General features: G+C 42.1%; 1 protein-coding gene across 7 annotated transcripts in view; it reads left to right on the top strand.

Moving 5' to 3' along the window:
• The window catches only part of NEDD4L (NEDD4 like E3 ubiquitin protein ligase), a 338,971-nt gene that overhangs the window by 188,377 nt on the left and 126,707 nt on the right, over nucleotides 1–23,887 (top strand). For all 7 annotated transcript variants that reach the window (XM_032654296.1, XM_032654293.1, XM_032654292.1 and 4 more), the window contains 2 exons: nucleotides 2,417–2,455; nucleotides 4,926–4,979. In XM_032654296.1, coding sequence (XP_032510187.1) covers nucleotides 2,417–2,455; nucleotides 4,926–4,979 — 93 coding nt within the window. The remainder of the gene's footprint in view (nucleotides 1–2,416; nucleotides 2,456–4,925; nucleotides 4,980–23,887) is intronic.

Raw genomic sequence — 23,887 nt, 5'->3', positions numbered from 1 at the left:
GTGGCTTATGGATTTGGTAGTCACAAAGGGAATGGTTTAACTTAAAACAGGTATTACCAAAGGAAGCAAAATACTTGCTTAGCTACACAAAAACAAATAAAAAATATTAACAATAAAACTACACATTTTGTGTGTATGTTTCACTTTTCTAAATTTTACACCTATGATTTCATTAAAGATTTGTTTCCATAATTATACCTTAATTCATCTGTCTCCATATTTTTATATACATCTATAAAATATACTAAAGCATATATCCATATTATCTCTTAACTCATCTATCTCCATGTTTTTATATACATCTATAAAATATATTAGAACATAGATTTATATCCATAATTACATCTTAATTCATCTATCTCCATGTTTCTGTATATCTATCTATAAAATATATTAAAACATATTTACTCCATATTTGGAGGATTTATTGAAGATGCATGTTTTCTATCAGAAGTACTGTTCTTATCTGTGCTTCAGTATTACTTATAGATTCCTATTATCTTTCCCTCCCCACCTTTGCGGGGTAAACAGTTTCAACACTCTATGTGATAAGCAGTTCCTGGAGAGCGTGATGGCTTTTAAAAAATGGTAATTCTCCTGCCATCGTGCAGACGACGCCAGGGGTCTGCGGCCAGGTCATTTTCTGTAAGGAAGACACAGCAGTCTAGCGTGTCTTCCACCTGGCATTCCGACTGGCACTGAAAATCAGTTTAGCGAACGGGAGCCGGTATTTTGATGAGTGGGGAGGATTCCTGTGAAGGACGGAGGCCATTGTTCCCTGTTGGGCGCTGCCGCTGGTTGAGTTTCCAGCGGGGCGGGAGGCCCGCCTTGCAGGGAAGGCAGTCGGGGACCTGATTGCCTGCCAGACACGGAGGGAGCAGAGAACCAAAGCCACCAAAGCCACCACAGCCGGCGATCGGGGATACTGAAATGTGTTTCCTTCCGAGGGGAGGTCCTCCTCCCTCCGCTCCACGGTAGAGGGTGTCGCTCCGTAGCCGGGGCTGCGCTGTCTGCCTCATTCGGCAGCCAGCCTCCTGGTTAGTATTTCTGTGCTGCGCCCGGGGTTTAAGAACTGTTTTCATCGTCCTCTCCTCGTGGCCGGGTGCCTGGTCCTTCATGCGTGTTGTGGTCTCACCTGTCTGTTTCCTTCCCTCACCTGTCCTTTGCCTCTCCCCCTCTGCATTTCCATGAAGCTGGGCTCCGGACCGGCTGCAGCCCATGGCGGACCTGGGCCTGCTCCCACCTCTCCGCCGTCCTCCCCCCAGCCCTCTCACTCGTTACCATCCCCGGCTCGATTCACAGCTAGAAGTGTGAAACCCCTTTATTTAGGGTTAAACGCCCCGTTGAGTTGTGGGTGGGGAAATTGCTGATTTTTTTTTTCTGTAATGCCAGTTCAGTGTTTTACAAATTCAGTTTATTTTTTTATGGTGCTTTGTGTTGCTTTTATTTTGCTGCTGCTTCCTGCACTAGGTTTTAAAGGAAAAAGATTGATAAAGACAAATAGCATTCTAAGTTTAAAATATCTGTAGTCCTTGGTGAGGTGGTGATTTTTCAGTCTCAAATTTTTACATAGAATTTTTGAGAGACGTGTTTATTTCAGAGTGTGATGCATGTCCAAATGCACAAACACATGTGTAAATGTATTCTCCCATAGTATGTTTCATCTTAGTTTCAAAGGCTGTTTGGTGGTCCATCTTTTATCCAAGCTGAGGACAAAAGTATCTTTCCATGTCCTTGTGAGATGTATATTTATATAGATTGATGTGGAGATGGATGGATGGATGGGTGTGGATGGGTAGAGAGGAGGATTGGAGGATAGGTAGATGAATTTTTTTAAACCTGGGTATTTGGGGGAAAAGAGTTCACTTTTGGTTTATAACTGGCAGAGTTTTTTCATGTTATATAATCTGATCATCAATATTGTTCTTTATAAAATAGTCTTCAGATTTCAGTTTTTGTATAAATAGTGAACACTGTCACCCTCCTGCCACCTGCTTCTTTGCTCTCCAAGGCAGATTTGTAGCAGGTTGAGGGAAATAAGCAAAGTTCATTTCCTTCTTGATAGAATAATCATATCAGTGTTAATTTCTTGAAGAATATCTTTGTTTTCATGATGATGGCTCTTTGTTAGGTCCCTGACGTTATTCCTTCTGGTTGATAGCATGAAATTTATGGTTTCTTACCTGTGAATCATCTGTTTCATAAATACATCCCATCCCCATCTAGTTTGATTGATAGAATAGTCTCAGATAATTGACTAAATGCTTCCTCTGTTGCCATTTTGAAAATCTCTTAGCTGTGTTTTTAGTGGGGGGGGGAAGAAAAAGTTTAAGCAACTGTGTGGACTGCATTGTACTAGTAACTGCTAATGTTTCAAAAGACTGTAAAATAAATTACAAGATGATTTTTCTTCCAGACCCTGAACCCAAAGTGGAATGAAGAATTTTATTTTAGAGTAAGTTTTTCTTTTTTTGGGGGGGGGATAATAATTGTCATTGATAACTAGATTGATATATTATCACAACAGACTCACATTGAGTGACATCTGTTAAATTTTTATTATGAAATTCCTTTTAAGAGGAGAAATGGTTGGGTAGTTTCCTAATGTGCCCCAAATTTTCAAAGACTGTGACTAGTGGTAACAAAATCTGGACTTGTTTCATTTTGGGATGTTTGAGGGAAACAAAAAGAAAGTCATCCAAATACCATATTTTAGCTTTTCTATGCAAGTTTTTCTTTAAAAAAAAAAATAAGGTAAAATATAATTAAAACAAGAGCTTATTTATTTCTATGAGACACGAACCCAGTAGAAGCAACATGATTAAAAAGAAGCCTAAAGGTTGCCAGTCGTGTTCCAATTAGGAAAGAAAATTTTTACAATTCAGAGATTCAGTGTGAGTTTGTGTGTAATATAAAACTACTTCTGGAGTTTAAATATCACCAAATTAGGTAGATTTCCTCAACCTTTTATATTTAATATCTAGAAGAGCTTTGTGTAGAAAGACTGAATTCTGTGAATTAATGGAGACTACTATTCAGTGAATTTTTGCAGTTGTTTTTTTTTTGTACTGAAATTTTGAAAATATTAAGCTGCTCAAGTATTTAATGGAAAAGAGGGTTTTTTCCTCTTCAGGATGAATTAATTTTTATCATCTGTATAGTTGTGATATTAAAAACTACTCTACTTCCAGAAATGCTCTAAATAAGATCTTCTGATTCGTGTAGCTTCCCAAAGAACAATATTACCATTAGACTTGTTATAATTGGTCCTGATTTCTTCCTTTCAATCACAATGGTATCTTATGTGCTCCGAACTTAGATCGCTATATACGACATCTGTTTTCTATTATGTTCAGAGCTAAAATATGGCATGGATATTTTAATACTTGGTGAGATCCTATGTGTAGCCTCTACCAGATGTATTTTAAATTACTTCATGAAGGGCTGAAAAAGTAATGGGGGCAGATAGATATTATTGGCCCGTAGCTAACTCTCAGGTACAGCTTTCCACTTGTAATACTCCAAATTACTTAGACTTCTTTCAGTTTAACACCTTGGCCGCATTTCTGTAAATTTTAGTACATCCAAGGTTTTTTTCAACTTATATAAGCTCTAAATATATGTAAACTCTATTTTTTTGGGGGGGTCATTTAAAAAAACATTTTTGTTGTATTCATTGCACAAATCTTTATTGAGTGCTTACTGTATGCCAGCTTCTGCAACAGCCTGTGGATGCACTGGTCAGCAGTACAACCCTTCACTGAGCTTTCAAACAGACACTAAGCCCCCTGCCCACCTGCCTGCTCCATCACTAGGCTAAGAGCAAGCCAAGGGGTCAGAAGCACAAGTCGTGTTCTCTGTACCATCAAATGTTATTTCATTCCCTTCTCCCTCTCTCTACTTAGTGATGGTGGACCTGGGTCCTACCACTTACATCCTTTCCAACCCTGGAGATAGCCCCCCCGCCCCAAGGACTCACACTCCCCACAGGCTCCTTGTCTCTCACTAGGAGAGAGGAATCCTCACTTGGTAAGGTTGTTTTCCAGGATTTACATACAATGATAGAAATGAGAACACTTCCCACCATGTCCCACACATGGTTGGTCCTTAACTAAATGATATTGAATACTTGAGTCCGAAGGATGATTTCTGCTATTTCAGTGAGGTTTGGGTAAAGAGACAGAAAGAAGCAAAAAGACATCGAAAGCCCAGTAGCTCTGACATTGACCCCACAGTTGCTGGAAGAGGGGCCATCTTTTATTTCTTTGTCTCTCTAATGGCTCGAACCATGGGCTCTGGAGACTCACAGGCCAGACCTGGTGGGGCTCCTGGTTGCCCTGCATAACCAGCTCCTGGGCAAGTTACTTTCCCCTGCTGGGCTCAGCTCCTCATTTGTAAAATTGGGGTGACAGTTATACATCATAGGGCTGCTTTGAGAATAAACGAGATCATGTGGTTTTGATATTTAATAAAGGAGATAGTGCCTAAAAAGTACTCGTACAATGGTAAAGGGCCACTTTTTACTATTTTCTTCATTATTTTTTAATCATTGCTTTTATTATTAGACCTAAGAAATTTCCTCAGGCGTAGACCTTTGCGAGGGTGTAGCCTTTGGTGTACAGGCACGAGGATGCCTTTTTAGGGGAGATTTAGCAACTGTTAAAAACTACTTAGAATTATCCTTTCTTATGTTAGAAAAGCAGCTTAAAATTAAGCGTTTTATTCTTCTGATATGTCTAAATATTAGGCATAGAATAATAATAGAAATCAATAATAGAAAACTTGATTTAGTTGATGAAAGAGCAAGTTAATTGTTTATATTGTTGATTTGGGTGTGTTATAAAGCATTTTATCCTTTCAGTCTCTTATTTCATTCCTTGAATTATTTCTGCCCATTTAAAAAATATTATTTCTGTCCCTCATAGGTAAACCCATCTAATCACAGACTCTTGTTTGAAGTATTTGATGAAAACAGACTGGTAAGTGGGTCCCAATTTTTAATTTTTGCTTCATTTTTTCAAAACCTGAATTTTTAGAGCAGCATCTTTTAAAAACCTGTATTTATGTTGTACTTCTGCCAGTATACATGTCCCTCAATAAGACCATTTTTGTCCCATTACTAATTTAATGTTCATAATTCAAACATTTTTATATGAGTAGGACAATTAATTTGTGTATGTGTATGTTTGTATCGTAGTTAATATTTGTGAAAGTCACACTGGTGATTTATCAAACCATGTATTTATGCTCTTCTTCTGGGGATGCAAACGATAGGCAAATCTGTCGCCACCATTACTCACGTAAATGAACCTTTCAGGGTTTTTATGTATAAGCCAGACCATGTGACTGTGACATGTTCAATAATGAATCTCTCTGGGAAAACAAAAATCTAATTAACAGTATATAGCAAAAAGTGAATCTATATTTAGGAGGTAAAATTAAGCTGTTTTTTAAAAGTGGTACTTTCTCGAGGGAAATTCATAGATAGTAACTTCAAAGAACCAGAAATATGCCTGAGGCATAAAACTGGTACATGCATTTTATATAGATTGATAGGTAAGTAGGTATACATATGTGTATGTATGTAACTGATACAACTTACATTTCATTTTAGAAATGGAGTTTCAGAAGCAAATCTGGCTTAAAGCACTTTGCCAGATTTAACTCCCTAGAATGTATACATCAAATACCTATGAGCCAAGTGTTCCAACTATGAAAATGAATATTATTATGATATGTATAATGTTTTAAGGTACTCTCAGAAGTGGTATTATAACTCAGTGGAGTCAGTTGTACTCAAATTTGCTTTCCCTGAAACTTATGTACAGTCGTCCCTCAGTATCCATGGGGGGATTGGTTCCAGGACCCCTGCAGATACCAAAATCCAAGGATGCTGAAGTCTTTAATATAAAATGGCGAAATATTTGCATGTAACCTAAACACATTCTCCTGTATACTTGAAATTTATCTCTAGATTACTTACGATACGCAATACAATGTAAATGCTATGTAAATAGTTGCCTGTATGAGGCAAATTCAAGTTTTGCTTTTTGGAACTTGCTGGAATTTTTTTCCCCTGAATATTTTTGATTCGAGTTGGTTGAATCCATGAGTGTGGAACCCGCAGATACGGTGGGTCCAACCGTATATTATTTGCTTAAAAGAAATGTTCTTATGGACCCTTCTTTCTGCAGAATTCAACTGAAACTTACAAGTTTTTGAATAGCTTGAGTTTAATAGACTATTTGGTCTGGAGGAACCTTATAATGTTAACTCATTTAATTCTCTGTCCTTGCAAATGAAGAAAGAGAACTGAGGTCTAGAGCCCTTATGTAATTATGTAACTGCTGGTCTCCTAAGTCTCAGGCCAGTGGTGGTGAATAGCCAGGCCTTCAACCCTTAGGGAGCTTGGGGGTATATTTGATCTCCTATGCCTTGTGTTACTCTCCAAATTAGAAAGCCAATAGATGCTGGCCCACCATCCTGATAGCTTTTCTATTAAAATATATGGATTCTCAGTGGTTGCATTGAACTGGACATTTTGTACCTTAGGTGATACTTAGTAGTACTGAGTAGCTAAAATCACTTTTGCTTTGTGTATGCAGTTATTTTCTTGTTAAATTGAATAAGAAATTCTGATTGAGGGTGCAGTTCTTAGCACTCCATCTTTCATCCAGCAAACACTGAATTCAGCAATGTTCAGCAGAGTAACAGTAAGTCCCTGGAGACATAGATGCAGCCACAAGACTCATCCTTACTCTCTCATTTATTGAGCATAATAACACTTCAAGGTGAAGAAATGGTCAACTTTGAGGAAGAATTGCCTCTTGTCATATGGGCTTTAACTCATTATTTTTCTGATATTAAAGGAAATTCACTGTAAAAATTTTGTTTTCCAGTATCTAAAAGAATGAGTGTTGTTGAGATGACCTTGCCATGAGCCCTAAACTATACTTCCAAGCCCAAGAGGGCTTTGAATGAATGCAGAGCTCTAAGAAATCCCATTTGAATACAAACTTTATCTGAAAAGTGGTGTTTTACGTACCTAGCTTTGCCCCAGGCCATCTGCAGTGTTGTTACTATGAAGCGAATGCTGCTGGCAGTGGTTTCTTCTTTGTTGGCTATTAACCCAGCTAAGACTATCCGTGACCGTAGTTGACTGTAGTGGTGCTAGGCGGTTTTCGCATTAAACAAACTGGCTTCCACTTCTCTCATAGAGATCATTTTTGGCATTTAAAACACATGCCTTTAGAAAACAGATTTGGATGTATGTAAACACAGGTTAATGCTCCACACCCTGGACTCCAGAGCTGTTGACACAGTCATGCTTTGCGGATTTTAAAATAAACTTTTTGTCACTCTTTGCAGCTTGGTATTCCACCCCCCGCCCCCTATTTTTTACTCCCTCCTAAATAAACCTCTTTGTTAAATAACTGATGTTTCTGGATCATGGAAAAGAGTATGTTTAAAACACACAGAATATATTCCAAGTTAGCTACAAATCCGATGACAGCTTTTTGAACGTGGACTTTCACTTTTATTGCTTAGGTCCTTTTTGGTCCTTCAAAAACAGCAAGATTCTATGTTTGTATCCCAACTGGGGTGATAATACTGACTTCTTACCGGAAAACAGTCAGCTCCAGGCAGCCTTTCTTCTGCATGGTATTTAAGTTAATTTATTCCACATGCCCACCCTTCTTCAACTTTCCTTCCCCTTTTTTTCGGGGGGGGGGGTGCAGTGGTGGCACAAGGGTGGTTGTTTTTTTTCCTGTCTGGCATAGGGGAGAGAATGTTTTCTCCAGCTGAGCTCCTTTCCTCTGGTACCGCCATGTCTGAGAATCATATTATGTATGAGATTGCGTCTCCCCCCCAATCTTTTAAATGAAAAATGCTGTAGTAGCCAGAGGCAGACCTTAACTGGCAGTGTTGTAAGTTGTACCCCCCTCCATTTAGCTATTTTGTTACTTGTAGATCATGGTCTAATTATTTCGTGTTAAAGGGACACTCATCCTGTGGGGTGTGTAATCGTATTTATAGTACATTTTATGAGTTTGCATTCCATCATGGTAGTGTGGTGACATCATAAATAACAGGGGAGCATAACATCCGATTGCTCGTGAAAGAGTCTTCCAGCGGCCATGGCATTTTTACTTGTCATTATCTGGTTCGGTGGGTAAGGTGGTGGGGAAGTGGGCGGATATACTGCGTGTGCTTCTGTGTTGGATGCCAGGTTTCTCTCACATTGGTTAGAGAGAGTCGCGGTGCCTTGCTTGGTTCGGAAAGAACTGTCCGGTGAGCGCCGTGCGGTTAGATTTATAGCAGCATGGCTTGGAGTGCGTTTGCTGCCTTAGTCAGCTGTGAGAGCTCCCTGCTGGGGCCACTCCTGTCTGATGGAAAAGCAGCAGCTGGGAAGGTGCTGTTTCAGGCTCTTGCTGTTTAAAAAAAAAAAAAAAAAATTGAGAGCGAGAGGGGGGAAAACTCCACTAAGTCCACAAGCTGGCATTGGAGGGGGAGACCGCAGTCATGTGGTTCTGGCCATCCTACCCTCTGTCACAGTGTGGATGAGAGCTTTTTGCTCTTATCCAATCATGCCTGGAATGCCGCTTGCCACTTGGGTTATTTCTGCTATCTGTCGCTCTTGGTGCTGCAGTGCTAACGGTTTGGCAGATGGGACACTTTTTCTTGGAGTTTGTGACTTTGGTTTTTGACTTCTGGCAGCACCAGGCTTCTTGTTGACGCTCGTCCTCTCCCTCCCTGGCCCTCTGGGCACCATGGCCCATCGGCTTCGGTTTCATTTTGGCTCAGGTCGCAGCAACACAGCCCCCGAATCAGAGATTCTAGACCAGGAGAGAGAAGACGACTTTTTCATGGCATTCCACACGCTCCCGCGGCGGAGCGGCCCTCACCCCTTCACCCCGAATGGAGCAGAGGACGGCGGAGGCGGCCTGCAGGGAGGCATGGGCGCGCTCAAGCGCAGCACGTCCATGTTCATCCCACAGCTCCTGAGCCCCTTCGACGCGCGGCCCACCCGGAGCTCATCTGTGCAGATCTCGCTGCAGCGCAAGGCGGCCGACGGGGCCCCTGACGGGTGCGGGCCGCCCGAGGCCCCGGACGGCGACGCGGGCTCGGTGCCTCGGGGCGGCTGTCCGGAGCCCCCGGAGCCCGAGAGTTCCGAGAGCTCCCCTCCCAGAGCGGCAAGGGCTCTGGGCCCGCAGGTCAATGGTATGTGTGGCCGCCAAGTGCCGGGCCCTGTAGCCCCCGACGGCCTCAAGGAGGCCGAGCCCTTGGCCGTCAGGGGCTGGGAGGGCGGCAGCGGGCTCCGCATCCAGCACCGCGCCTCCAGTGCAGACGTGCGACAGGTGAGGCTGACGCCCTTCGGGGCCGACGGCCAGAGCGGCCTATCGGCGCCGGAGCCCAGGCGCTGGTCCCTGCAGCATGTTCCAGATGCTTCTGGAAGTTCCGGGAAGCGGTGCTTTGTCTTCCAGTTGCAGCAGGCGCAAGCCGGCGTGCCAGGGCTGGCCGGTGACTTCAACTTCGGGTTCACTGGCACCAAGGGGGACAGGTTGGTGAGGTATCCCCGCATTCGTCTGGAGAGGAGCACTTCATACCCCACGCAGCCCCGGGCCGAGCATGGGAGCCCCACAGAAGAGCACGGCCACCCGGAGACGCCACCTCGGGGCCGCAGGGTGGCTCCCGAAATCCACAGGACCAACTCCGTGGAAAGGACACCACAGGGTCAGGGCTGCACGTTTAAGATCAGGCAAGATCAAAATGCGGGGCAACAGCATTTCAGAATTCTTGTGACTCGGGGGCCAGAGGAAGCCCCTCTGAGTCCCGAGGAGAATAACACTGCCAGCCCTGGTTCCACGGGAGCCTGCGCCTCGGTAAGTGAGCGCGCGTTTCCGTGTGCCGGCCGGTCGGTAGGGACTGATTCAAGCCCAGCAAGCTTATTCTCCAGTATAATTAAAATAAACTCCATCCTCCTCCCTCCTGGGAGTTTCCCTGTTTCGGGTCAGTGTAACTTAATGTTTGGCCGGCTTCTGGGACCATGATTTGTGGTCCAGCCTTTGGTAGAGGTCCATGAAACTAATTAGCATTTTAGCAAGTATCCTCAAAGTCGAATAACTGTTTTGAAAAATCCAGACAACCCCTTCCCCCCCCTTCATCCCTTCTGAATAAAAGAATTTTTTAAATGTATTACTTTTAAGTTAATCTGCAGTGCCCCAACGTGTTGACGTTGGAAATGCATTTAAAAACTGCTTGCAGATACAGCCTGTGACAACACACGCCTTTAAAAAATAATCAGTTCTAATGAAGGTGAGAGAATCTCACGCTAAACTTGTCTAGTTTCTTAATAATTGAGTGTTATGTCAAGTTGGACCAGTTCTTCCTAATGGCCTTTAGCTGTAGAGGGCCAGCCCTTGTTATATAATGTATTGTCTTTGGTTTTTTGTCCCATTAAGTAATACTGAACAAGCATAGTCACACTCGTGGGACAGGAGGAAATGTGTTTTTGAAGCAGATTGGCTTATGGGCCAAGGCAAGGCGAAACTGATTGGGGACTTGTTAATGGTCAGATTGCACAGCCCTGCAATTTAACACGGCCCACTTGAGTGTCTAAGCTGGACTGCTGTATATAGAATAGTAAGTGCCCTGTCTCCAGCTGTGGAAACAGACGCCCTGCAACAGATTTTGGCCTTTATTGCTCCTGTGTTCTTGCTGTCTCCCTTTCAGTGAAATGGAGCACAGAAAGACAGCTGCTAACTCCACCACGGCAAATGATGACTGCAGCTTTCATCGTTTGTCGTGGGATGAAAAGTTTCATCGGTTAGCTTTCTTTTACTAGTAGTCACTAGCCATCGAGTGCTTTTTTTTAAAAGGACAAGCTCCTTATATTTTGAATTGGATTTTTTTCCTTGAATTTCCTGTGATTGCTGGTTTTGAGGATACAACAATGAAATGTCTAGGAGACTTTTTGTTTGGGTTTCAGTTGTGAATGGTGACTTTCCAAAGTGGATGACTGAGTATGACTGTGGAATCGTATCGCCTTTTGTGTTGAGAAATATTGTGCGCCACTTGAGTAAGTTTTATCACTGCTCCATTATTGTTTTTCACCATTTTGAAAGCGTAATCAGGAGCTAAATGCAAATATTATATTTTTCTTGGTGTTATATAACTGTTCCTTCTTCTTTTCCCTTCTATAAACCCTTTTATTATCTCTAGCCCTTCTATTAGGAAATATCTGAGCACATTGTCTTGGGCTGAACCAATACCGTTTTTATACAGTGGTACAAATTTCAATAAAATTTTGATAATAGCTTCTATCCTTCAACTCAAGAAAGTACCATCACAACAGGTGTAGGCTTCAATGGGCAGCACAGTTCCATGCTGAATTTGGACCACCTACCACATGAAGATTGACGAAATGCATTTCCTAAAGTTTTGACAACTGTTCAGTTATCAGAATTTAAATCGTTTTGCAGTTAGATGTTGAGGACAAACGCATTTATATAATTCCAGTCTCATTTGGCTTGAAGTTTCTCATGAGATTAAAAAACAAATAGAACATACCAATTTACATGCAAGGACCATTCTAACTTGCAAGGGCTATTAGAGTGGAAAATAAATTTCTTCAAATTTGGAAATGCAAGTTATAGAATAAAGAGCTTTTCTTGGAAAGTAAGTTCCATTTGTGCACAGTAGTTTTTATTTTCATATTTGTATTTTTGTACACTTACAGAAATTTGTAAATGGTTGGTAGGAAGCTGGTTTTCTTTTAAGAGAAAACTTGTTTCTTCAAGAAGCAAAAACAAAACTTGTCTCATAACAAAACCGTCTGTTCCATTCAACACTTTGTACGTGTTTCATATGGGCAGGGGTGGTAAGTGTAGACAGCAGCTGCCACAGCCTTATTTATCTTGAGGGAAAACATTCACTTGGGCGTCTACAGTCTGGCTGCCACCAAGCTTTTCTGACGTTTCAAATATCTGCTGCTTTGTACAGAAGGGCATTTCATTATTAGTTTACGTGAAAAATCGATTACAGTCTGGTTTTTGACTGATGTCAAAAATCTTTCTCGGAGAAAACTGTTCAAGATTCTTTTTGCGAATGTGTTCATATGTCATGATCTACGCCTTAGACTTTATTACAAGGTTACCTTGTTGAGAAATTTTCTCTGTCTGTGCCTCCCAAACATCCTGTCATGACTGTCGTGAATAAATCTAAAATGCAACATGATTCTAAAAAATGCTGATCAGATTCCTGGGATCCCATGTGATCATTTTCTACCTGGTCTGACACCTCTGTAAAGTAGAATTGCTTTTTAGAGTTATCAGTTATAATCAGCTGTAATATTTCAGAATTCTTACAACTCATCAGTTCAGTTTGTAGCATTTTAGTGGTCATTTACGAATAATTTAGTTATTTTCTTAAATTAGTTTTTTGGGTTCCTTGGTTTGGTTATGAGCTTCTTAACTGCATGACAGTTATTTTGAGGAAGTGGGATCACTGTTTACCAGGCGTTTGTGTCCCCTTTCACCATGCTGTCATGCCGGTTTTCTAATCCCACGTTACCCTGGGTCCTTGGAAAGTTTCTGGGACTGTCTCAGTTTCTTGCTGATACAAAATTCATAATGTAAACAGAGTTAGAAGGGCCCACGGCGGGGGCAAAAAACACGTATTCTGACACCCACTACATATACTACAGGGAAGGAGTGTGCCTTCTTTCCTTCGTCCCAGGTTCTCTGAATTTTCCTTGTGCCCTCTCCATGGACTTACACTTCCCAGAAGTAGCATGGTAGTCTTCTGTGATTAAAAATCCATTTCACTGAACGACAAAGGAATACCCAAACTATTTTTGTTTGGGGGGGGGATTTTAGTTTGAATCTCTTTCAGAGAAGGTGATTTGACTATACAGAACAATTTGGAAATTAGTATTAGTTGTTGTCTCTTTTTTACCTTAAAAAATAACTCTAGGAAAATATGTATAAACCACCCCTTTATTTAAAAGCACCATCACAACAATGCGGTGGATAAAAAAAGCTAGTATTCCTTTCATTGACTTGGCCTCTGATTGGATTCTGTAAACTTTTTCTTCTTGGCTATCTCTCTTAATGTGGTTCTGTACGGGCACATTCCAATATTCTGGACCTTGAAATTTCAACTTAGATGTTTTGAAAAGTGTAGGTGATGACATCAGTAGGTTTGTATACACACAAACACATAGGGCTTGCAGGTGACAACTCCCAACCATCACGTGAAATAGTGTTACTTTACTGTTTCCAACCAAGGTATGTGATACTATCATTCGGTGTGATAACTCATGACAGTATCACATTCTATCATTTTGCGTATATACAGAATAGGAATTTAAAAAATATGTGTATCTTTGCACAGTTTAGAAGCCTGTGTAGCCAAAATGCAGTTTAATGCGTTCTGTGATGTGACGTCTTAATGCTGAGAATTTTGGAGATGGCCCCTCCATTTGGTGCCTTGGAGCACTGGCCTAATGGACTGGACTGTGCAGATTCCTGACGTGTCCCGGGGGAGTTAAGACTCCCTCTCTGTGTGTTCTTTCTCGTCAGTGAAAGAGGAGGCTAAAAACGTCCAACTCACAGGTTTACCGTGAGGTTTAAATGAGGTGTTATGTTGTTTTTTCCCTTCTTACCCAAGTCTCTGTAATGTACAAATCATTCTCCAAGGAAGGTAATTAGGTTAACTGTGAACAGTCGGTTTTTGATCACAGGGTATTAGACACAAGGCAACATGAATTTAAGGCATACCTGGAAATGCTTACTTCAGTAACGGGCTTTGATCTCCTTTCTGCTGTCACCTCATCTTTCCTGAGTATTTGCCCCTCGGATAATCAGCATCACAGAGCCTTAACATTGCCCTGCGACGATGCGGTCCTTGAAAAGACTTCAATTAATTCGTGAGCTGTGCGTCGTAGAACAGGACCTTTAGTTGTATTTGCGCTATTGAATTTTGAAACTTAAAAATAGTTATTTCTGCTGGCATTTCAGACAATGGCATTACCATGCCATTTTGGTTATATATATATACACACACACACACACATATATATATTTTTTTTTCCATGCCATGTTTCCAGTTGTTTACTTTTCCTTCTTATGGGCTGTGGCTTTTGAGCAGCAATCTAATGTTATCTGTACAAAATTTTCACGTTATGTGGTTTACAAATGAGGACAAGATTTGGGAATAGGCCTTATTAGATACTGACTTTTAGAGGGCTTTCATAAATGCTGCAGCTGCTTCTCTTGGCTAAGCTTGGAAGCAGAGTTCCTTGGCACTGAAATAAAACTACAGTTTTATAACATGTGCTAATAAGAAAATTGTTATCTCTACATAAAAGTTCACAATACCAGAAGAAATTTACTCCATGTAAGAATTATCTTAAATTTAATAAATCTTGGCTGTCTCTGTATAGTTGATAGTTTAAAATTAATTGAGGCTAATCTAAATGGTAGTCTATAAGCAGATTTTTTAATAAAACGAATTAACTGCATATTATTACTGGTGAGATGGATTAATGCCTAAATATACTGACCTTTTTTAACTCCTAATGATACTACCAAGACATTTGCAAAAATGAGGAAAAAGCTGCAAATTCATGGAAGGTGTTGAAACTGTTGATTGAATGCTCGAATACCAGAATATCTAAGTTTCCACTCTAAATGCCAAAAGAAGCTCCGGAAGCCCAATCCAGAATTGGCTGGTGATTATTGAGAGGTTTAGTATCCTGTCTGCGATCATCCAGTTCCCTTGATCCATACCCAGCAGCATAATACTCCATGTCCCACACGAGAGAGGACGCCAAGACAGTCCACCCGCGATGTAGACCCAGCTCCAGTTTAAAGATGAAAAAGGGCTAAAAGGATAGAGTGTTGAAAATATTAGCTAAAATATGTATTGCAAGAGCTTGGTGAGTTTTCTGGGTAGATGGAGATTATGGAAAGGTTTTTAGAAATTATCTTGACCCAGTATGCATCACAGATGTTCCCAATGGGTTTTCCTTTTTAAATCTCTTGTTTACTTATTTATTTTTTTTGTGCTACAGCTTACTTGGGCAAATGGGGATGCAGAGGGAATATAAGAAAGTAAGTCAGTGAAACAGGTGGCCTGCCTTAGTGGGCCCGAATGAAGTTGTCAGTGTCCTGCCTGTTTTGTGCTGTGTCCTGGATTGACACCTCGGTGGTCTCTAGGCATCACCACGTTTTAACAGGAAGTTTAGCTTTCAGGGTGGAGGATGAAGTAGATTGAATTTCAAGAAGGCTGCTTTTTAATCCCTGATCATTTTGGAACCAAGGACTGTTCTGACACTTTTGAATAGAGTGCTCCGTGTGAAGGGAGAGGTCATAAAATGAAATCAAAGTAACGTAAATTGAGTCGGAAGGGACCCTGCCTGCCTTCTCTGGGTTGACTGTTGTGGCCACACTTAATGTTACAAATACTTTGTATTGGTTCCTTTAGATGGCTGCCCCAACTACCTATTCTTTGAAAAACTCCGTGTTTATTTTAGTGTTGGGTATTGTTCCCTGTACTTGGTAAGCAGAAAGTGAGGAAATTCCTCCGGGGAGGACAAGAGCAGTGCTTCCCCAAGCAAATCTGCCTTTCAGAATTTACACAGCCTTCTTTTGGGACTTAATTTGGGACTTAATTTTTATAGATCAAGGTAAGTCAGGTGGCATTTACTTTGCTCATGTAATAACTCTGAGGAATCGGCTTTCAATCCGTCCTCTTTTCTTATGTTGTTTACCTCTTTCTTGGGGGCTGGGATGGGGTAGGGAACGTTATCGTTCCGTATTTGATGATTCAAATAGTTTGATAGATTTACAGTTTCTCTTTCCTACTCTGTGGGTCAATCCAGAACAGACAGACTTTTAAAATATATTTAATGACCCACATATGTCATAACTCATCCACTTCCTTGAGAGACTTTTTAAAGCTTCATAATCATACTTGTTGAGGTTTTTTTTTTTTTTCCATTTTCTTTTAAAATACACGACTGGGTATTTGACTCTTCAAGGAGGACAAAAAAGCTGCTGTGGTCCAGTTGAGTTGAATAGAAGAGTTGAGGTAGAAAAGAAATACTGAAACACGTATACTAAGCTCCAACCAGAGAACCTAGTGCTTCTTCAAAGCGGGGAGTTTTTCAGGCCGGGAGTTCTGTTGTAGGACTGACAGCTTTCTTTAACTTTCCTAAGGAGTTAGGCTGAGTTAAGCACTGCATGCTAACAGCCTATATTCTCTCTCTCATGAGTAAAAGTGCCTTAAGCTTAGTATGTATTCATTATGTACTTACCAGTTATGCTTTTCCACTTAAAAAAAGAGATACTAAATTGTAGTATAACTTTAAACATTTTAACGCAATTTTAATATTTAAGTTTATTTAATCTCTTATCATAGTAGAAACTGTTTTTTAAAATCCTGATGTAATATTCTACACGTTAGCATATATGGTGAGGATGCCCAGATGTTGCAGCAAAGGACAAAGCAATGAAAATAGTTTTATATAAACACAGCCAGCCTGCCTAAGGGCCTGCCTGCACCCTAGGGGGAAATTATACTAGCAAGAGATGCTTCTGTGTTCTGCAGTATGGCACTCTTCTCCAACGAATGTATGCAGGAGCCGTTTTTTATTTTACTCTCATAAACTTAGAGCTGTGAGTTTCCTTAGGAACTATGTAGCCCAATTCCTTTCCAGTTTAAAGATGAGGAAACGGAGGGCACTACCTTCACACTTACAGAGGATATTCTTTTTATCTCACAAGTGTGGAATAATTATTTTTGAATATACAGCATGTGAAGCGCTGTCAGCAGCCTGTCACCCGCTGCCTTTGCTGGGTGTCAGCGCTTGCATGGTGCCTGTTCTCGTGAAATCAATGCTTCTGCTGGATACGCATGCCTCATCTGAGCCGTCGTGTCCACTGAACAGAAAGTTCTATTGATACAAACCAGGTTTCCCAACCTTTTATATTCCAACATTATAAGGCATGCTTACACACAGGACAGGATACCATGGGTCATGATGGACAGGAGTGATGTCATGCAAAGGGAAGATTGGAACCGGGTCTGGAAAGATGACTAAGATTTGTCCTAGTGGGTCAGTGGGAGGGACCGTATTTTGAAAGACGGAAGGTAGAAAGCACCAGTGATGTGGTTTCTGTATTTGCCCAAGAATTTCCTCGATCGTGATTAGCAGCTTTCAGCCAACTGTTTTTTAATGTGAAATGTGGCTGAGGAACTTGGGGGTATGGTTATTGGCATGAATAATTCCTTTCTTTCGCATCAAATGTGGAGTTGAATGAATTCCTTCCTTGCCTGCCTGCCTGCCTTCCTTCCACAGAGCTATTCTTTGAGCACCTGCTGGGAGAGTAGGAGGTCCAGCATGGAGGTGAACGTGGCTAAAATGGGCGCAGTGGGATGAGATGTGTAGGCTTTGAAGCCAGTGGTGATGGAGTGGGTATGGCACGGAGGGAGAAGGCTGCTGTGAGGATGCGAGGCTGGCAGGCAGTGAGCACAGGGGTGATGGACGTGATCCCATTTATATCGTCATGGCCCACGCTGGCTCCTGTACGGGGACTGCAAAGTCGGAGGAGCGAGGTCACAGTAGTCGTAAATGTCACCTTAGAGGGTGGCAGAGCCCGAGCCCTGGCCCTGGCTCTTGTCCCTGTTCCACACATTTATCCTTCCAGATCCTAGGAACAGTCATCACTTTTCTCAGGAGTTAGTCTAACCTCAATTCTTAGACTGTCAAACCTTAGTACTTAGACTGTCATGTTCATGTTGCAGCGCCTAGGAAATGGGAAGCATTTATTCTCCTTAAGCAAGTGTTATCTCAAGATGCTTTCTGCAGCCTGTGTCACGGCAGGATGTGGGCGGATTTATTTTTGCAGGTTTGCACCAGGGAGTCTGCTTCTGATTTGCAGATTGCATTTATTATAAGGCATATTGTCCACTGATGAATAATGTGTGGGCTACAAAGGAGATATGCAGCTTTTAAAATAGCTCATTTATTCTGCAAGCCTCAGCCTCAGAGACAGGCAGTCCGTTCAGAAGTGGCGTCCGGGAAGAGAAGTGGCGTCCGGGAGCAGGGGTTTCTGCATCTTTTCCCCCGATTCCTGAGGTCATTGGTTTTGCCCTCTGGTTCATCGTGTGTTTCCTTGACGGGCTGAGGCCTTGAAACACGGTCACAGTCTCGGTTCATGGAGAAGACACCAGAGAGGGGAGAGAATTCTGAAGTCACTGCTAAGGAAATTGATGTTCCTTTGTCTCAGCCACTGTCAATTTCCCTGATAATGTGGATTGAGACAGAGGGAAATACCAGATGTCGTGCTTTGTACTGATGTCCTTCCTGTGGGCATCAGAAGGCGGCCACAGCCATTTATCCTCGTTTCTTTGAACTGACCTACTAAGGCCTGTGCAGAGGTTCTGGATTTGGAGAAGCCAGTGGAGTCCTCGGAGAGTGTAAAGTTTCCTTGGAGAGAGCGGGCCTGGGAACAGTCTCTCAACGTTACAACCAGGAAAGGGTCAGGGCAGGACGCGAAGTGGTTCAGAGGTGCCTCCCTTACTAAGTAGAGCCCTGCGATCCGCTGATCTTTGCTCCCAGAACCCTCCCTCCAGATAGTTTTTCCTTTTGAACAGGTTTCTTATTTTGCCGAATGTGTCGCAATCTTCTCTCAGTGGCCAGGTGGCCTGTGTTGGAATGCTGGTGTGTGTTGCCAAGCAAAACAGATGCAGGAAGATTTGCCTGAAGTGGGGGGAAGGGGGGGGCAGGGAAGGTCGGTTGTATTGGGGGCAGGGCGGGGCAGGACTAAATGGTGTTTATCTGCAGGATAGAGGGTCTAACACAGGTTTAAAAAGTCATTGCTTCACAACTCTCAAAAATCATCCTAGGTTCCTGCGAGCATTTCCAGGCCTATTGAAGGCCTCTTTTTCATTTCCCACCCTGCATTCAGAATGGGGTTTAAATGGCTCAGTACAGCAGGAAGAATTAAGCCACTGGTTATCAGATTTTTAATTTTATTTGAATGTATTGCCCTTTCTGCTTATTAATCGGTTGACTCTTAATGGAATGGAATCTGCCAGGGATGATGCAGACTGGGTAAGGAGAATACTACTGATTCTGATTGCTCAGCTCATTCAAGGACCCCTCGGCTAGGAGTGGATTGACTGTTCGGGGGAGAGCGGCACCCCAGTAACTCTGATGCGCCGTCAAGGTTGAGAACAGCTAGTTTAAGCAGTTGATGCTAGTGACAGCCTAAACCTGGGCTTTGAGTTGGTCAGTAACCCCTGGTGTAAATACTGATGTAGCGCATTTATTCTCACATGTTCTTTCACTTTTGTTTGTTCCTGCGGTGGCTCTTTCTGGAGGTGGGGTGTTCTTCTGTGGCTCAGCCCACAAGGTAAGTTTCCGTGCAAAGGAGGCTGTGCGATACCTATGTTAAGAGCAACAGAGTGTTCCAGTTAGATATTTGCCATGTATATGGAGAAAAACTTCTCTCCCAAAATAGCTTAGAAATGAAAGCAGTAGTTTTCTCCTCAGTTTCCAACTGCAAGAAGCAAGTGAAAGTGGGATTCTAATTGTAGACCGGCAAGACCGGTCTGTCCTGTTGTATCTTACCTGCAAATATGACTTTTCTCCAGGCAACAGAAGTTATCTTCCTTCTGTAAATATTAACTGAGCGCATTTTTGTGGCTTTTGAAAGCTCCGCTTCTTGAAAGTGTTGACCGGGCGTCAGACTTTCATGAATTTCAGAGAAGTGGTAATAGGTGCACACTTCCCTGTAGTGTTTAAAAGCAGAAGTGCAAAGGACTTTAAAGGTTACCTGGGCCAGTGTCTCATTTTTTTAAACAGGAAAGTGTGTGGCTTGTCCAGAGACACACGGGAAGAGGGTAGCAGAACTTCAGTACCAGGCGACTTGATGCCGGAACCGCCCTTCTCCCTGCTACACTCCGGCTATGTCTTAAAGGGTCTTTTACAAGCGAACTGTCCAGGGGTGGTTCACATGATTCTCTTACTCCTTTTCATGCCTTCTTAAGTAGAACATTCTAAGCATATCTCAGTGGGGTTTTTTTTTTTTGGACTCACTGTTACCCTCACAGCCATGGATTATTGTATGATCTAGTCATTCTTTATGGAAATGTTTTATTAATGTTGCTATCAGGGCTTAATAAGGTCTATAATACACTTTGCTTCGTCATTAAAGTTCTCAAGATGTCCATCATCTCTGAGATGGGTTTGCTGCTTATTGTTGATTTCTCATCTCTCTTGCTCGTCAGTTACCACTTCTTAGAGCTGTGAGTATAGCAGCCCGCCTCCCTCTTACCTGCTAAGGACTTAGAAGGTGTTTAGGGACATTTGTTAGGATTGTTTATGAACTGAGACTAAATGGACTGAGAGTAAGGTTTTGAGTCGTTCTTTTTGAATAAAGGGCACTGGTCTGTCTTTTGTCTTTCTCCCCAATCCCTTTGCCTGTTTTATTCTTCTTTGTCCTTGGAGCATGTCTGCAATCAGAGTATTTTATGGTTTAAGTTTAAGAATTCAGTGGGATAGAATCTATGCCAGCTGTTTAGCATAGTTCCTGGCACTTAGTGGTTAATCAGTGTTAGGTGTTTTTATTATTATTCCCTCTGAAGAAGATGAAAGTTCTTCACAGATGTTTAAGGATTGGATACCCAGCAAACCTGTCAGCTGAATTTATATCGGCAAACACGTTTGTGGTTCATCTTAATTATTATTGCTGCCTGGGTCTTGTCCTTATTCTTTTAGAGTTAATGAATTTTCTACTGGACTGTATGGAAGAACTATGAAAAAAAATCAATGAAAAGTATTCTTAAAAAAAGATTTTATGATTCACTAAACTACCAGGTGTCAGCCAACTTTAGACTTTAAGTTAAAAGGACTTTCAGGGCTCTAGTGGTTTATTTGCCTTTTTTTTTTTTTTTAATTGAAGTGTAGTTAATTTACAGTGTTGTGTTACTTTCTGGCGTATAGCAAAGTGATTTATTCTCTTTTTTAAAGGCCAAACCAAGATCACTTTATGACAGTGGCTACCTTTCCCCTAGAGGTATTTCTGGAAGAGTTCTTTCTGATTCTCATTAAACCCAAACAGAGTTGTCATAATTTAAAAGTTACCCTTTAGATCTGTAAATTATGAAAACCAAATTATAAACCAAAATGTACAGTTGATTACAGATCAGTGGTTTTATCAACAGTTATGTAGTTGCACATATTAACTGTGTATTTTGCTATTGAGTAGAATAAAAATGTAGGAATTGAGTAGTTTCCCTCATTGGATACCGTGTTTGTTTGGTAATAATTAAAATCAGTCTTTATTTTTCTTTTTGTGTATTTTCCACACTTCACACCAAGTGTGCTTCTCTCTAATCTAATCTGTGAATTTCAGGACTCTATTAATAAGTATGTGTTAAAGAATTAGTTGCTAATTTTGGATGTGCTTGAAATGAGATTGTCAGCAAATTACAACTTCAAACCTAGGACTGTGGTTTGTTATAGATTGGACATCATCCCTGGTGTAGAAGAGAAATTCCAAACGTATGAAAGATGCAACAACTTCATTACTTCTGATATTTTTTTCATATATTAGACTTTTCTTATATGCCTTTAAGATACTTAAAGTCTAACATAATATCATGGATAGTTTTTCACCCCAGACATTTTATTCGTGTTAAGGTTTTGCAATGTTAAATTTATTGGAAATTAGAGACTAGAAAACAAATCTTTACTGATGAAATAGTAGCTGTTTATTTACTAAGCCCAAGTCTCTCGGTGACAGCTGTGGAATAAGCTACAGTTCAGTGGTAATGCTGGCAGGAAATTAATATTATTTAATGCAGCCTCCCCTGCTTTAACAAAAAAATAATTAACTCCAGAGAGGTTGTGTGATTTACCTGCTGTTGCTTCCTTTATGAACATGAAGGTCAGCAAGGATAAGTGACCCTTCTGAATTCCTTTAACATTCCAGGTGCTGTTCTAGAGATGCAAGTGTTGAATAAGAGAGACATAGCCACTGCTCTGGGAGGCTTACGTTCTAGCTGCTGTGGTTATTATAAATAGTAAAAAGACACTACTAAATAGTTATTTCCATAAATATGCCAAAGGACGTAAACAGGAGTCTGAGACAGAGAAAGTAATAGGGAGGCCTTCTTGAAGAAGGGTGATCAGGAGAACCCCCTCTCAAGAGCCAGCTATGACCGAGGCCTGATGTGTGAGGTGTGGGCTGCGTGGATGGAAGGGAGTCCAGGAGGAAGGAACCTTGCGCCGTGCACACGGAGGTCCTGCATGGGGAAGGGAGTTGGGTGCATTGGAGGAACTAAGGGATCATGATGAGGCTGGAGTGTAGAGAATGAAGGGGGTACTGGCCCAGGGGGAGTCGTAAGACATGCCAGGACCCCAGGTCTTTCACATCAGAGAATATGTCCTGTCTGTAAATCACATGGAGCCACCTTGGTAGATACAAAACTTGAATTAACCCAGCTTCCCTGGAGCCTAGGAAAATAAAGTCGCTATTTTTAAAAGTACAAAGCATCTGATTTTCTAGAGGAAAAACAATCAGCTTCTAATATCACCTTTGAGATTTATGAAGGGTCCCTCCCTCCAGTTGTTCCTCTCACAGATGATAGGAAGGCACCTTTAGAAAAAAATTTTTTTACTGAAGTATAGTTGATTTGCGGTGTTGTGTTAATTTCTGCCGTACAGCAGAGGGATTCAGTTATACGTGTGTATACATTCTTTTCCCTATTCTTTGCGGTTGTGGCTGATCACAGGATATTGACTATAGTTCCCTGTGCTATACAGCAGGACCTTGTTGTGTATCCACTCTGCATATAATAATGTGCACCTCCTGACCCCAGCTTCCCACTCCATCCCTCCCCCGCACCCCCCGGAAGGCACTTTTTGTTTCCTTCTCAAAATTCTGTGTCACATATTTTGCCTCTGCTGAGATATAAAGACAGGACAGACAGGAATGTGTGAGGACGTAAAGGTTTCCTTACGTGTCTTTAGATTCCATCTTCACTCTTGAAATGTTTGACAGAGAAGCGTAAGCTGGTTTTGTTTGGTTTTGGTTCATCAGACGCTGTGTGGTCGTTGACAGTTGGGTGTTGCAGACAGGGCTTTGTGACCTCGTAACAAGTTGGGCTGATGTATGTATCCGTTCAGTGAGCTCCTTGCACGGTGCTCTGTTTCAGACCAAAATGGTAGGTAGGCTGTGTGACTTTAAAGCACAGATTTTAGGTCTGGCCCTAAGGCCATAGAGATTATATCAGCACATCCTTCTTAGAGTGAACATGGGAAGACAGTGTGGCGGAGCAAGGCTGGCTGCAGATGTTTTCATCCCTCCCCCATCAAGAGGCAGCGTGTAGGGCTTCCCTGGTGGCGCAGTGGTTGAGAAGCCGCCTGCCGATGCAGGGGACGTGGGTTCGTGCCCCGGTCCGGGAAGATCCCACATGCCGCGGAGCGGCTGCGCCCGCGAGCCATGGCCGCTGAGCCTGCGCTCCGCGACGGGAGAGGCCACAACGGTGAGAGGCCCGCGTAACGCAAAAAAAAAAAAAAAAAAAAGGTAGCGTGTATTCCCGTCCCCTTGAATCCAGGCTGGCCCTGTGAATGCAGTGGCAGTGAGGCTGGGGTCCTTCTACATTTAGTCTTTGAAAGCCCTGGCAGCTTTCGTTTCCTGCCTTTGTGGGAGTGTGTGCCTTCAGGATCCGGCTGCCGTGTAAAGAAGCTTCAGTTAGCCACATATAGAAAAGTTCCGGCTTTCTGCCATCCCCACCAGAGTGCCCAACAGGTGAGTGAAGCCTTGGACGTTCCAGCCCCAGTCCCCATCTAAATGGCTCTGGTGGGTTT

Source organism: Phocoena sinus, chromosome 14 (assembly GCF_008692025.1).
Source record: "Phocoena sinus isolate mPhoSin1 chromosome 14, mPhoSin1.pri, whole genome shotgun sequence".
NCBI classification, from domain to species: domain Eukaryota; kingdom Metazoa; phylum Chordata; class Mammalia; order Artiodactyla; family Phocoenidae; genus Phocoena; species Phocoena sinus.
The sequence above is the reverse complement of the archived record's forward strand: the minus strand, read 5'-3'. Positions and strand labels throughout refer to the sequence as shown.